The 13,074-nt window shown below is 46.4% G+C and overlaps 5 protein-coding genes across 5 annotated transcripts; 2 read left to right on the top strand and 3 right to left on the bottom strand.

Moving 5' to 3' along the window:
* Positions 1-441: 441 nt before the first annotated feature.
* On the bottom strand, positions 442-867 carry GL50803_007198 (uncharacterized protein; the record flags this gene model as incomplete). Its single annotated transcript, XM_001705277.1, has 1 exon — positions 442-867. One exon carries the CDS (start codon positions 865-867, stop codon positions 442-444), a length of 426 nt encoding a protein of 141 aa, XP_001705329.1.
* A 145-nt stretch (positions 868-1,012) lies between these two features.
* GL50803_007195 (Glutamate synthase) lies at positions 1,013-3,745 on the bottom strand (the record flags this gene model as incomplete). The annotated part of the gene is made up of 1 exon (XM_001705272.1): positions 1,013-3,745. One exon carries the CDS (start codon positions 3,743-3,745, stop codon positions 1,013-1,015), a length of 2,733 nt encoding a protein of 910 aa, XP_001705324.1.
* Positions 3,746-4,055: 310 nt separating this feature from the next.
* On the top strand, positions 4,056-8,039 carry GL50803_007192 (uncharacterized protein; the record flags this gene model as incomplete). The annotated part of the gene is made up of 1 exon (XM_001705271.1): positions 4,056-8,039. The coding sequence occupies one exon, from the start codon at positions 4,056-4,058 to the stop codon at positions 8,037-8,039; it is 3,984 nt and encodes a 1,327-aa protein (XP_001705323.1).
* Positions 8,040-8,073: 34 nt separating this feature from the next.
* GL50803_0014390 (uncharacterized protein) lies at positions 8,074-12,570 on the bottom strand (the record flags this gene model as incomplete). The annotated part of the gene is made up of 1 exon (XM_038045764.1): positions 8,074-12,570. The coding sequence occupies one exon, from the start codon at positions 12,568-12,570 to the stop codon at positions 8,074-8,076; it is 4,497 nt and encodes a 1,498-aa protein (XP_037902369.1).
* Positions 12,571-12,607: 37 nt separating this feature from the next.
* On the top strand, positions 12,608-13,072 carry GL50803_007190 (uncharacterized protein; the record flags this gene model as incomplete). Its single annotated transcript, XM_038046324.1, has 1 exon — positions 12,608-13,072. The coding sequence occupies one exon, from the start codon at positions 12,608-12,610 to the stop codon at positions 13,070-13,072; it is 465 nt and encodes a 154-aa protein (XP_037902370.1).
* Positions 13,073-13,074: the final 2 nt, after the last annotated feature.

Genomic DNA, 13,074 nt, shown 5'->3' on the forward strand with positions numbered 1-13,074 from the left:
TAGAGGGCTTGTTCTGGATGTTACTAGCTTGATGAGTGTGTGATTATTGAGTTGGACGCCAGTGGACTACTAGTACAACTATAATAGAGACCCAGAGGGGGAGGACGACAGCCATTCCAGAGCAGGAGATTTCGAGCATCCTCCGATGTCCTATGTATCTGTGCTTCCTGGCCGGTATCGGATGGCCGGCTTACTGGGACGTTGGAGGGATCGGTGATCCTGACAGTATCAGCAGAACAGGCGAGCTGGCGGGGATGTTCTGTTCAGTACGTGTAGCCACGAGTGCTAATCCAGGGGTGCACAGCGGGATGTGCGGCCGTTCAGACGGAGCCGTAGCTCTGCTCCATTGGCGTAGCCTACAATGTGCACTAGCGTAGGTATATCCCGCCAGTGAGCTTGGAAGCCGCCCCTTCATTGGATAAGCAGCCCAGAGCCCCTCAGTCACAACGCCTTCTTGTTCCAATGATGTGGTGTGTTGTACGGCAGAAAGCCACCGGTGTGGACTCGGAAGTAGTCCCAGCCAAGATAGGCTCTATTCTGTGCACGGTGAAGTCCGGCTGCTTTACACCCCAGGTTGGGGGTAGCAAAAAATCCCCCACTGTTGTGGGCAAAGAGCCAGCCCCCGGCAACTGAGGACATTTCCCTGAACATGGATCCCTGTCTTTCTGCGCTGAAAAGGACGCCGCCGTCGTTAACTGCAGAGACGCTCACGACGCTGGTACGGGCCTCGGATGACCCCGACGTAATCTCCGCCCTGTCGTCCCCTGCTGTCATCGATGCCCTGTCTGCAAAGGCCAGGTCCACGCCAGAGCGGGAGGAGGAGCTCACGGAGGTTCTCCTCTCGCAGCAAGTCTTTCTGGCTGCCATGGATTGAGTGCAGAAGAACCTGAACTGCGGCCATTAAAAATAGTTAGCGGAGAAGATTACTTTGTTCAGTGCAACATCTTGTTCAGTTTATTCAGCCTTCTATCGTAGTTGTATTTCTCCCGCAAAATGCCCATAGATTCACAGACTATATGTGAGTGGTCAGAGTCTCCTCTATATCGCTGTTGAGGAGAAGTGAGGTCGCAGAGGAAGACACAGAAAGAGCATCCTGTGGAGGCCTGTCAACTTTTTCTGCGGGTGGACAAATACCAGGGCTAATTACTTTTCCGAAGAGATCATTGTCTCGAGGAAGTGTCGCATGATTCTGTGCAATCCAAAAGTTCATGCTTTGACCTGCAACCTTTCCATTGCCAAGGGCCTTGATGACGGTTGCAGCCCCAGTCTGAACATCTCCTGCGCAAAAGACACCTGGGACAGAAGTCTCGAAGTTCTCATCAGTAATCACAAGACCTTTGTCATTTATCTTCAAATTTTCTGTCGTCTTCACGATAATGTTATTAGGCCCAAATCCTACCGCAACAATAATCATACTACAGGCAAAAAAGGAAAATTCTCCATCCAAGGGCACAATAGCTCCTGCTTCGAAGGAGTTAACCTGGCACCTTAGTCCCTTTATGCCGGTACGGCTATCGTTAGGGATTATTTCTAAGGGCGAATTTAAGGTAGCAAAGTAGACTCCTTCTGCTTCGGCACTCTCGATCTCCTCAAAACGCGCAGGAGAATCCTGTAGACGACGACGATATACCACTACAACATCAGCTCCTAGCCTTCGTGCAGACGAAGCACAATCCATTGCAACATTTCCACACCCAATGACCACGACCTTTTTGCGTGGCTCGTTACTGTCAGCTCTGCTAATGAATGGAAATACACAGTTGTCTTCTAGGTTACACCTCTTCAAAAACTCGTTTGCTGTGAAGACACCTGGAAGGTCTTCTCCAGGGATGCCAAGGCTACGTGGTATTCCTACACCTGTACCGATGAATATGGCAGTGTACCCCTCGCTTTGGAGTTGTGGGATAGTGACGTCCTTCCCCACGACAGTCTTTGTCTTTATATCGACGAGCCCCAAGCGCTTAACACTATTTATTTCGTGAGCAACTATTTGCTTTGGCAACCGGAACTTAGGGATTCCGTAATTTAATACACCACCAGGCTGATCTAGTGCCTCAAAGATTGTAACATAATGACCCGCAAGTGCACACTCCCGGGCGGCTGCAAGACCTGTCGGGCCAGAGCCAATTATAGCAACTTTATACCCGGACAAAACTATCTCAGGCATATTTTTACCATCCTTAAGTGATTCATCCTCCAAATTGTTTTCGCGCACGTAGTCGGCAACAAACCGCTCTAGCTTCCCAATGCCAACAGGCTCTTTACCAGTACGACAAAGGATACACCCGTAATTTCCCTCTGCAGACTGGCACTGGTTCTCTTGAGGGCAGACACGTCCAGTAACAGACGGACAATTATGTGCAGTCTTTATGATTTTATATGCTCCAAGGAAGTCCCGCTCAGTGATCTTTTTAATGAACTGGGGTATTGGAACTTGTACTGGACAGCCCCTGACACACATAGGCTTCTTACACTGCAAGCACCGTGACGCCTCCATCAGTGCCATTTCTGGAGTGTAGCCTAGAGATATTTCGGCCCAGTTATGACAGCGAACTTTAGGATGCTGCATAGGCATTGGTGTCTGTGTGGGAGCAGGCTTTACTGAACGTACAGATGGACCCTTCTTGTGTGCATTACCAGCTGAAGATGTTGTAGACGAATAAATACTTGTCCCAAGTCTAAACTTCTCCCAAGAAATACGATGAGCGTCAACTTCTGGACCGTCGACAAAGACATAGCTAGTGCTAATCTTACCTTTGGAAAAGCTGGGATTAATATTGCTTCTGACAAACTCATCCAAATTAATGCATGGAATATGGGAAGGGACGTGTTCCTTACGAAGAGCATATTTATCATAAATGCTCGTGAGATACGGGAGCTCGTTATACAATTCTACCCGGAAAGTCCCGAGAAGCATGGACCCATCGACTGTAACGGTGCTGAGAAGACCGATAGTGCGAATGCCGTAATCCCTAGTGAGTTCAGAAATCTTACGAAGCAATGGATAAGGTCCCATCACGTAGACAAGGTCCACAGGTACATACTTCTGAGGAGTCTTCAGAGTTTCTTGAAGAAAATCTTCGAATACCCCTACAAGTCCCTTTTCCTTCTTTTCTGGAGGGATTTCATCAGCAATCACCACTGAAAGAGCATCGACTGTTTCTGCAAGCTTGTTTTCTCCAACGAGCTGGTCCTTTGACGGAGCACCGATAAAAGCAGATACGCTGTTACCGGGCAGCTGATGGATTGACCTAGCGTATAGCTGAACAGGACCAAGCCCAGCCCCTTCTGCAACTACTGCTACGTGGCCCATCTTTGCTGTAATATCAGCCGCATGACCTAAGGGCCCAGTAATTGATGACAGACTCTGACCTTCAGCAAAGGATACTATCTTGCTTGTTGCATGCGTTATGGATGAACAAATGAACGTGATGGTCTTCTTAACGGGATCACAGTCGCTGATAGGGATCGGAAGTCTTTCGGAGGGAGCATAGGCTTTGACTGTGACGAAGTGCCCGGCCTTACTGGCCTCAGCAACTTCAGGAGCGTAGCATGTCAGCTCAACCGTCTCGGGGTCTTTCCAGAGAACAGTTCGTTTTACAATTGTAAACGGCTTGACACTTGGGGCTGTCGGAGCCACGCCTACAGAGCTCGGTGTTTTATCTGCTGGAGTAACGTATCCGTCGTTTTCAATACATATCGGCGTAGCAGTATGGCTCATATCATCAGTTGTATTCTGCTTCATGGAGGCCTGTGATAATTTTTATATTCTACTATAGTTTATTAAATACTGTCAATATTGTTGATTATCAAGACTGGTACCACAAATGTTGATGTGTAGGTTATTTGAAGAATTGTTGTAGATACATAAGTTGCCACAGAATTTCATCTCAAGTCATCCAGAGTTCAGTATTTTGAGAACACCTTGCCATTAAGATTTTGTTATTCAGCTCTGCGCAGTTACTCCTGCGGCTCTCTATTGCTTTTTTGTGTGTCCTGTTCGTTATACGTCTCGCTTACGGAGCCTAGCTTAATATTTTGGACTTTGGGCTTTAATGGATGGTGCTGTGGCATTATCCCAGAAATTGGACCGCCTCCGGTGCATCTCTGACAACAGAGAGGTGAGTGCTGACGATGCAAAAGGGGTCAATCGATTAATGGAGGCGAAGAAAGCGTCCACTTCACAGGAGTCTTCTTTCTGGGGGACCTCTGGTCTCAACCCTTTAGGGGCTGCATCTAAAGCAGTTACTACGTATGCCCGTGAAGCGGCTATTTCAATGCTGCCGACATGGACCTTACCGACACTCAAGGACTCTCTCAGTGATGTAAGTCTTGAGCAACTTGTCCGGCTAATTTCTTTAACGTACAAGAAGGATCCCTCATTGGGAACCATTCAAGCACATAAGTCTATCATTGATGGATTTGTGCGCGACCAGCAAATGCTTCTACCGCGAGCAGTGCGAAGTTCCTACAATGAGGGACCAGCCAGCAATGACTTCAACTATTCTGTCGCAGCGTTGCCTGGTGCAGTAACTGCCAGCGACGAGCAACTGCACAATTTGCCATTGCGTGCACGTGTCATTGTCGAGACTTTTCGGGCCGAAAACTGGAAATTCTTTGAGCTAACACAGCAGGAACAGCTATTTGAGGCATCGGACATTTTTTCTTGCTGGTACCAGCCCCTAAATGCATCTGAGATAGACCCCTCTGTTACAAACCCTCTTCCGTTCCCGCAAATGGACATCTACCCGCGTCTTTTACTCCTTCTCACCCTTGTTTCTATGAAAATAAAGCTAAGCGAAGGGTTTTTCGCGTTCTTCCTTTCTCCTCGCGTGGTCGACATGGTGGAGACCCTATTCTGGCTCGTTCACTCTGTTGTCTTTAGTCCCAAGAGTACCAGTATTCCAGCGTCTGAAGTCATGCGTACTATGCATCCTAATTTGTACAATAGCTCCAGATTTTGCCGAACAACTCACGACAGCAATGAGGACAGCATCTCGGACTCTAAGGTAGAGCAATCTGCCGATTCAACGCTTGGCGGTCTGCTTCCAAAACGACCAAGTTATGCAGAACCAGTCACATCAAGCAATGCCCCGCCATCGCGAGCAGTCGTGGGGCTCGATGGCCGTGTTCATTACAAGCCTCTCCGGCTTCCACCTCATCTCCGTCCCATGGAGCTAAACTTAAATAGTCAAGACTACTTAAGGAATCGCTTCGTGGATGCGTTTGTTGCTATCGAGCGTAACTGGATTGGCTGCCGCTCCTCTGACAAGGAGAAAGCAGTTGAAATGCTGCCCTATGTTATTAGTTCTGCAGTTATTCGCGGCTTCTTCCGGTGCTTTCCTGTTTACTCTCATATCTTTAGCGTTAAGTTTAGACTCTCTATATATGAAAATGTTATCTACTATCTAACAGGTGTACCACCATATATAGATATTTTGCAAGATATACGCAAGAGCTATTTTCCTACAGAGCCTTACACGGTCGAATCTTTTTTACAATATTTTCCAAAGAACACGGCAACTCTTATCAACGTGCAAACCATAAATGGATATAGTAGTCCCAAAGATATAATGCTAGGAAGGTATCGCAATTTCTCCTACACCCCTTTTGTAGACAATCTCCTCCTCGTCTCAAAAACTCATGATAGAACTCTTCGAGCCACATGCACAGTCGGAGAACAAGCTGCGGCAAAGGAATCGGCTCTAAAGCCCATTGAATTCGACATTGTTCTCTTTCCAGAGGCTGAAAAGAACACAGATTTTCTTTTTAACATCTCTCAATCCGCAGTTAGGAATCGGAGTGTAAGCCCTGTGCCAAGTATGCAACATTATCATGATGCATCTTTGAACCTGTCTGAATATCCCACTGGAAGAACTACCCTATCTACATACCCCTTTCTCATTGAGATTCCAACCACAGCAGCTTCATGTAAAAGGGAAGAGTGTCAAGCAGAAGTACTTTCTGCAGGATGCAAGAACCGTAGTGATGATTCTATGAGTGCAAGGACCGCATTTAGTACTGACACAGTTGAAAACGAGAACATTCTGGTGACAGGAACCAAACAAGCAGCTCAGTTCTCCGGTTACGGACAATCTGGTCTCAGTCACCTCAATGCAGAAGAAGCACGAGTTAATAAGCATAAGATTGTTAAAAGCACTCTGTCACAGTTGGATCAGGTGGACTCGATTCTTCGTCATGGTCGGCAATCATGTGCATTCAGAACCGAAGACAGAGTGCGGGTGAACAGTGAGGCTGTACCAGAAAATGGCCCATCAAAGAAGCAGGAGAATGTTAATTTAGACGCTGCAATTGAGAAGGTATCCAGTTATGGAATTTCTTCTTTGGAGAGTATTCCAGAGCTAAAGCGGGCCTCTATTTCAAGTATTATTTTGAGAGGAGATGTAGCAGGAGAAGATCCTGCAGCAGAACAACAATCTACACAGCCAGGATCCCTTCATACTTTGCTGAAGAACCATGATATCGAAGCTATATCAGTAGTTGGATCACAGCCTCAATGTGATTCTACTGTTGACAGAATCTCTTTAGATACGTATCAGAAGACGCATAGCATGTCTGTAGATAATACATTTCTCATACGACTCAATCGAAAGTTGCATATCAATTCAAATCCGAAGATTGAAGGGATTTTGGGTACTGAGTTAGTCACTTCAGGCGATGTGGTGCTGGTAGAAAATGATGACGAGTACATGAAGCACGTGAGCAATGCCATGAACGATGCTATGCATCCAGAGAATTTCAATCACGCCGCTCGTGAACATAAGCCTCTCAACAAAGTAGGGTCCATCGCGTCTCCATCTGCATCAAGGGCAGGATCACCGGGATATCGAGCAGAACAGATCATAAAGCTACTTCCGCGCACGACTGATACGTCGCGTAAGGACACAATTGAGAAGCTTCTTGGAAATCCCCTGGGGATAGCGCATCAGAAGATAGCGACGACTAGGGTGACACCCGTGATGGTCAGATACCTAACAATTACAGGTGCTCCTGCGGCTTCTGATTTCTCGTCCTATATTAGGGACTCTGCATTTCTTGATCCATCACTAGGACAGTCTGATGCACTCAAGCGCATAACAAATCGACGTGCTGGGCGCCCTACACAGAGCTCCTGTGCATCTATTGATAAGGAAATAAGCATAGTTAGGCGTACACGAAACGATCCGTGGAATAAGGCAGATGTTATCAGTTATGAAGCCGGGATTGAAAAGCGGCAATTTGAGGCACCTGAAGACAGTGAAGCAGCGTTGTCGGCTCAAGATACACGAGTAACTATAGACCAAAAAGGTGTACTATATCCTACGCGAGGACGAGTGGAGTCACCTGTTCGCAAAGAATCATTGAGTGGTGTTTGCAACGAACGTCTAAGTCCCAATAGATTCCACTTACAGTATGAAGCGGCAAAGAAAAAACTTAAGCGGCAGGCAGCAGATGACGCGAAGAAACATAAGGCTGAAATGGTGGAGTTAGAGGTTCAAAAGGAGCTGTTTCTCAACAAGGCCTTGAAAGGTGGAGGTGCGCGAACAGCTGCACTATCAAGAGCACTTGTGGAGGGCGACGCAAAAGACAAGAAAAAGGATGAAGAGGGCTTTATCTCATATCACAGCAAAGACAATGCAATGGTGGCATTTCTTACGTTTCGGTCTGACCTACAGAAAAACCTACACGATCTTGAGGTTGCAGAGCAGCTTAGTCAAAAGGTTAAGCAGCGTGAGGAAGCCCGCAAGGCGATGGCCAGAAAAATGCAGGCGAATGAAGACAGCCTCAAGTTTTTAGCAAAAAAGGCCGAAGCTCCTCTGCTTCTTTGGCCAATCAATCCAATGAATAAAAATAAAATTAATGATTCTACGTCAGTGGAGGTAGACATGGATGGACGCGGGGCAGACTTACGTGACTTAGACTTTCAAAGTTATCAGGACATTGCACGGGGAGAACCTTCTGGTGGCCCCACTCTCGACATTCGGAATCCACCACGGCTACTCACGAAAATAAGTCATTCGCCATTGAAATTTACTTGAATATTTGATTTATAGCTACATCATCACTTCCAGATCAAGGAGATATGGCCAAAGAAGCTCTTGATTCTCTCTGTATACGTGAGGAGCTGAGATCGTTATTACGGGATCTGAGGGTAGATTCGGTCAGTTCAGCGGTGTCTAATTCATTGAAGGTAACGTTAAAGACTTTAGAAGCAAATGACAACTCAATCTCTTTGTTTATCAGAGGGCGATTAGACGGAGGACCGCACTTAAGCAGACCCTCTTCGTCTTCTGCATCCTCCTTCTTTCTTTCCGCGATGAATTCTGCGTCCAGGGGAGCGTTGTACGTTAGTAGCCGATATTGCTCGGCTGTCACAGGAATGTGCGACAGCACATGTCTAGAGTCCACAAAGGGGTAGAGCATCATGTAGAAATGAACTATTGTAGGAACGCGGGTATCATAACTGGCAGAATAAACAACCGCGTTGTTGACTGAGACGGAGACGGTAGGCTTGGAATCCCCCCACAAGTATTCCACTATTATCACTGGGAGTTTGTCAACGATTTGTCTGTTTGTCAATAGCTTTGAAGTAACGTCTGTGTATTTATCATATGCTCCGGTGGTCTCCAACATAAAAGCTCTCATTAGATTGAGGGCTGAACCGTGCTTCAACGAGCAAAATAATATCATGGCGTTCAGCCAGATTGCAAAGCACGAGATCGCTGTGTGGAAATCTGGGCGGGCTCCCCTTATCCTTTCAAGAACGTAGCCCCTCCAGCGAAACATGCCGTTATCTAGCCCAAGATTAGTCACAGTCTGTGAGTCTGACGACCGGTCACAGAATCGGAATATTCCGGTTTCACAGCTGTACTCCCAGGAACAACTAGTTAACTCGTGCATCGGCTTTAGGGCGACGTAATCTACTCCAGAGTCATGCAAAGAAGTCTGAGCAGCGCACAAGTGTTGTGAATTACCCAGCAAACTCTCAACAGCTTCCTTTCCGCATGTATTCGTAAGAAGAGTAAGAAAGTTAAAATACTTTTCTACGGAAGAGTAATCAATAACGATTTTACATACTTCCTTGTTAATAAGAGATTCATGATGACGTACCAAACGAGCACCACGCTTAATGTGCAACAGAGCGTATTGATCGATAATCTCAAAGCATAGACCAAGCAAGTGCCATGCGTGCTGTGGGGCCAGAATTTCCATGTATTCAGTTCCAGTGCTTTTAATGTAGTTTGACGCCTTCTCATAAGCTAAGCAGAACTCATCAATAGATACTATGTCGAGGAAGTACTCATTCCATTGTTGAATCAAGCGCGTTTCTAATCGAGATATGAACACAGCAAGAATTAAGCGGCTTGCACGCCTAATTTGTTCATTTGCACCAAAGATATGTAAATTATGGCCAAAGTATGCAAATATCTCATGATCTCTTTGCACGGAAAGATTCTCCAGGCCTCCCATGCCAGACATGGCTATTTCTGTTGCGTTCCGTTCCCGGCCTGACTCTGTCATTCTCTCTGCAGTGCTAACCATAGTGTCTATCAGAACATCTGCGTCATTCGCCAGGATAAGCGAGTCTAGAATCATCATATCTGCTGCTGCCGCGGTAACTGTATCAAATTCCAACTCCTTAACTGTATCGGCAATACAGGCTGCAGAAATGGCTTGAGACGCTGTGTATATGCGGAGTTTCCGTGAAAGATAAACGCCAACGTTGGTTGCATACCACAATAGCATCTTATAAAGGTCAATTATCGTGTAGTGCTTTGTCAAGCATAGCTGATACTCGAAGTACGTAGGACAGTTCTCCATTACTGTTTTTAGTGTTACCCTATGGTCAGGCTTCAAAAGGTAGCTGTTGGGATACTCCTCTGCAGTGGAAATCTTCTTTCCGTAATCAAACTGTGGAATGCTGTCCATATTATGCAAAACACGCTTGTGAGTGGAACGTTGCCTTTGATCCTTGGCGCTTGAGCTACTATTGCCACTGATTTCAGAGTCGCCACTATCCTCATCATCTGACTCCAGAAGCTCCTGTTCCGTGGTTATTATAAAGCTACTAAGCCAGAGCATTTCCTTATAACACTGGAGGGATTTATTATATTCTTCCGTAAGCTCATTACGCGCTTGCAGAGAGTACTTATCTATTATGTTGTGCGGAGGATAGGGAACGCCCATCAACGCAGGATCAAGATCCGGAGGGAGTATAACCTCTAATTTTTCAAGAAATTCATCCGTTCGCCCAAAGGCCTCGTCAATCTCCTTAACTGTTATGGTTTGGTTGTGGTGCTCATGGAGGGGTATCGTGTAGCCTCGTAAGATTTTTCGACGCACCTGTGCTGCTTCGTCGGTCCGCTTTAGCTTGTCGGGAAGGTTGAATCTCACTGCAAACTTTGAATCACCTGCTCTAATAAGCGCGTCCTCTGGAGCATATGCAGGGCAGAGAAGCTCCCATGTGTTCAATTCAGGGGTTTGGTACCTATCTGGGTCAACAAAGCAATAGCGTAAGGAGCTGATAGCATACAGCACGCTTGCTTCTTGAATGCGGGCCAAGTCTGTTGGCAAGTCCACGTCAGATTCGGTCTCTGAACCCGAGTAATATTCTGTAGAACTTTCAGACTCACTACTATCGTGATAGCGCGTCTCAATATCACAGAGAATCTTATCATTTTGTTTTGCTACCTGTATTCTCCGCCTCTCCAACTTACTTGTGAACTGGAAACGCTTTTGTCGCTTTTGCTTAACCGCATTCGGGCCTGAACCAACGTTTGCCACACTGGGAATCGAGGAGATACATTGTGAACCGGAAATGCTGGGTATTTGCTCAAGGCGGCTTATCGCCAAGGTCTTGATGTTTCCCGCTGTCGTTTGGAGGACATCTGCCAGGTTTTCGCGACTCTCTGTATACTTAAGCCCCGTGGTAGTGGAGGATTCTGTGGGGTTATTTGATGAAAAGCTCAGAAGTTTATCGGCATAGTTTTTGGCACTTAGCCGATCGTTCATCGCAGACGGTGCTTCATGGATGGGAGTGGCCTGATCATCTGGCATGGACGCAGTTGCAATTGCAGCTGCTCGGCCAGAGGAAACGACGTGCTTCTCCTGATATTTATCAGATGCCTCTACGCCTTCGTCTTTGCTTGTCTCTGAGTCGCTCTCCTGCAGATCATAAGGCACCAAAAGATCATAGTTTCCAAAGAGATCTAGGTACTCTTCAGAATCAGTATCCTCATCTGCAGTTTTGTCTGTATTAGCCGGAACAGCCCCAGAGCTTGGAGTTAGACTGTGAGTAGCGTGGTCGTTGTCACCAGACGTGTGGATATCTTTAGTAAGAAACTCTCCATCTTCATAGTAATAATCGTCTTTAAAGTACAGTCTGTCATTTTCAGTTCCTTCGTGATGCTCATCATAGTGTCCTGTGCTAGTAGTGCTTAGATACTTATGTGCAGAACTGCGTAAAGACTCTTCTGAGTAGTCGGCACGACTGATAATCGATCGGCTGTATCGGGGCTTTTTATTTTTTGTTGTGCTTCTCTCGATATTCTTATCTATGGCATAGAAAACTATATCAGTTTCCGTGAACTGACTAATACTGTATAAACAATCTTTCGGCGGAATGACCCCCATAAACGAGGCCAGGGCACTCCCCCAATACTTTGACCCGATTGCTGAGGGATACAGACGCTTTGTGTCTCCATCTCGGAGCGTCAGTACCAAGGGCCCTGTAGCCACGCCGATGCTTATGGGATTGACGACGTTATGAACATCATCCCCTTCGAGGGTCGATATCTCTTCGATTTCTCCCGGAGTACATCGAAGTATTTCCTCACCATCTTCGTTGAGTATCAGAAGAAGCTCATTGGTGATCACTAGTCTGTATTCTTTCCTGGAAAGTACCCCCGGCATCTCAACAACTGCTTGGATAAGAAGCCTACTTGATTCCAAGCACGCTATTTGAGACGGAGTCAGCAAAGGATCGCTCTTGAACGCGGGATATAGGTAAGGAGGTATGCCTCCTGGAGCGCAGTATCCAACGGCAACTATTGGAAGCTGGCCGGTGTACGTTTGCGGATTCGGCCAACCGGGCGGCGCTGCTGGTTTGAGCGCAGTTATCTCTCGCTGTATACGTTGCCGTCTTTGAGAAAAGCTCTCCTCCTGTGGGTCATTGGCTATGTTTTTGTTCTTCGTCCAGATAACAAGAAAGTTATAAAAGCGATCTATTTCCCTGGGGTCGTCGTGCAAAAATATGTCTATCCCAGAACTAGTAATTACTCCAAGACCAGGGAGAAACTTTGGGCCACAGGCGAACGCTAAATCACAAATCGCGGACTTTCTGTAGCTCTTCTTCCCAGAAGAGAGCTGTTGATTCGTGACGTCATCATAGTATGCAAAAAGTGTTTCTGTAATGATGACATAACGCTCTGTCCCAAGACTCTTACTCTTGTGTCTCTTAAAGAACCAACCTTGAAACAAGATGGGCTCTCCATCACAAAACTCCAGCCCTTTGGGGTTCTGGGGAAGCTTCTTCCTACTTAAGAACGCTGTGTCAGACCACCATGACATGGCTTTCCGATTACAGGTGGATTGATAATTTTTTAAAATGGGCCAGGTTGTTCCCAGTAATGTTGAAACATTCGGAACACTTATTGTTGTCATAGCAATCGTTTTCTACACACTCCTCTTCGCTGGCACACTACAGTTCCTATATCTTAGGAAGAAGAGTTTCGCAAAGATAATCAAAAGGCGTGCTTTTCGGTATCCAATGGATTACCGCATGAATTGTATCGCAAGGAGAATGCGAGATAGCGTCAACGAGGGGATACCTGAGCTTATCATGGCACTGGATATAGGGTGTCCCGGGTCGGAGCCATATGCGAGCAGACGCGACAGGTTGCAGAAGAGCTCTCTCCCCCAATCACTCGCAGATTTTCTTACATATGGTTTTCTTGCTGATGACCTAACGGAAGATGAATATCACTACATAGAAAAAGTCGTCCAAAGCACGACTGCAATACAACACAAAATCCAGGCCCCGGCGCGAAAAGCCGCAAATGACAATAATTAGTT

The sequence above is a fragment of the Giardia intestinalis genome, chromosome 5, assembly GCF_000002435.2.
Source record: "Giardia intestinalis strain WB C6 chromosome 5, whole genome shotgun sequence".
Classification (NCBI taxonomy): domain Eukaryota; phylum Fornicata; order Diplomonadida; family Hexamitidae; genus Giardia; species Giardia duodenalis.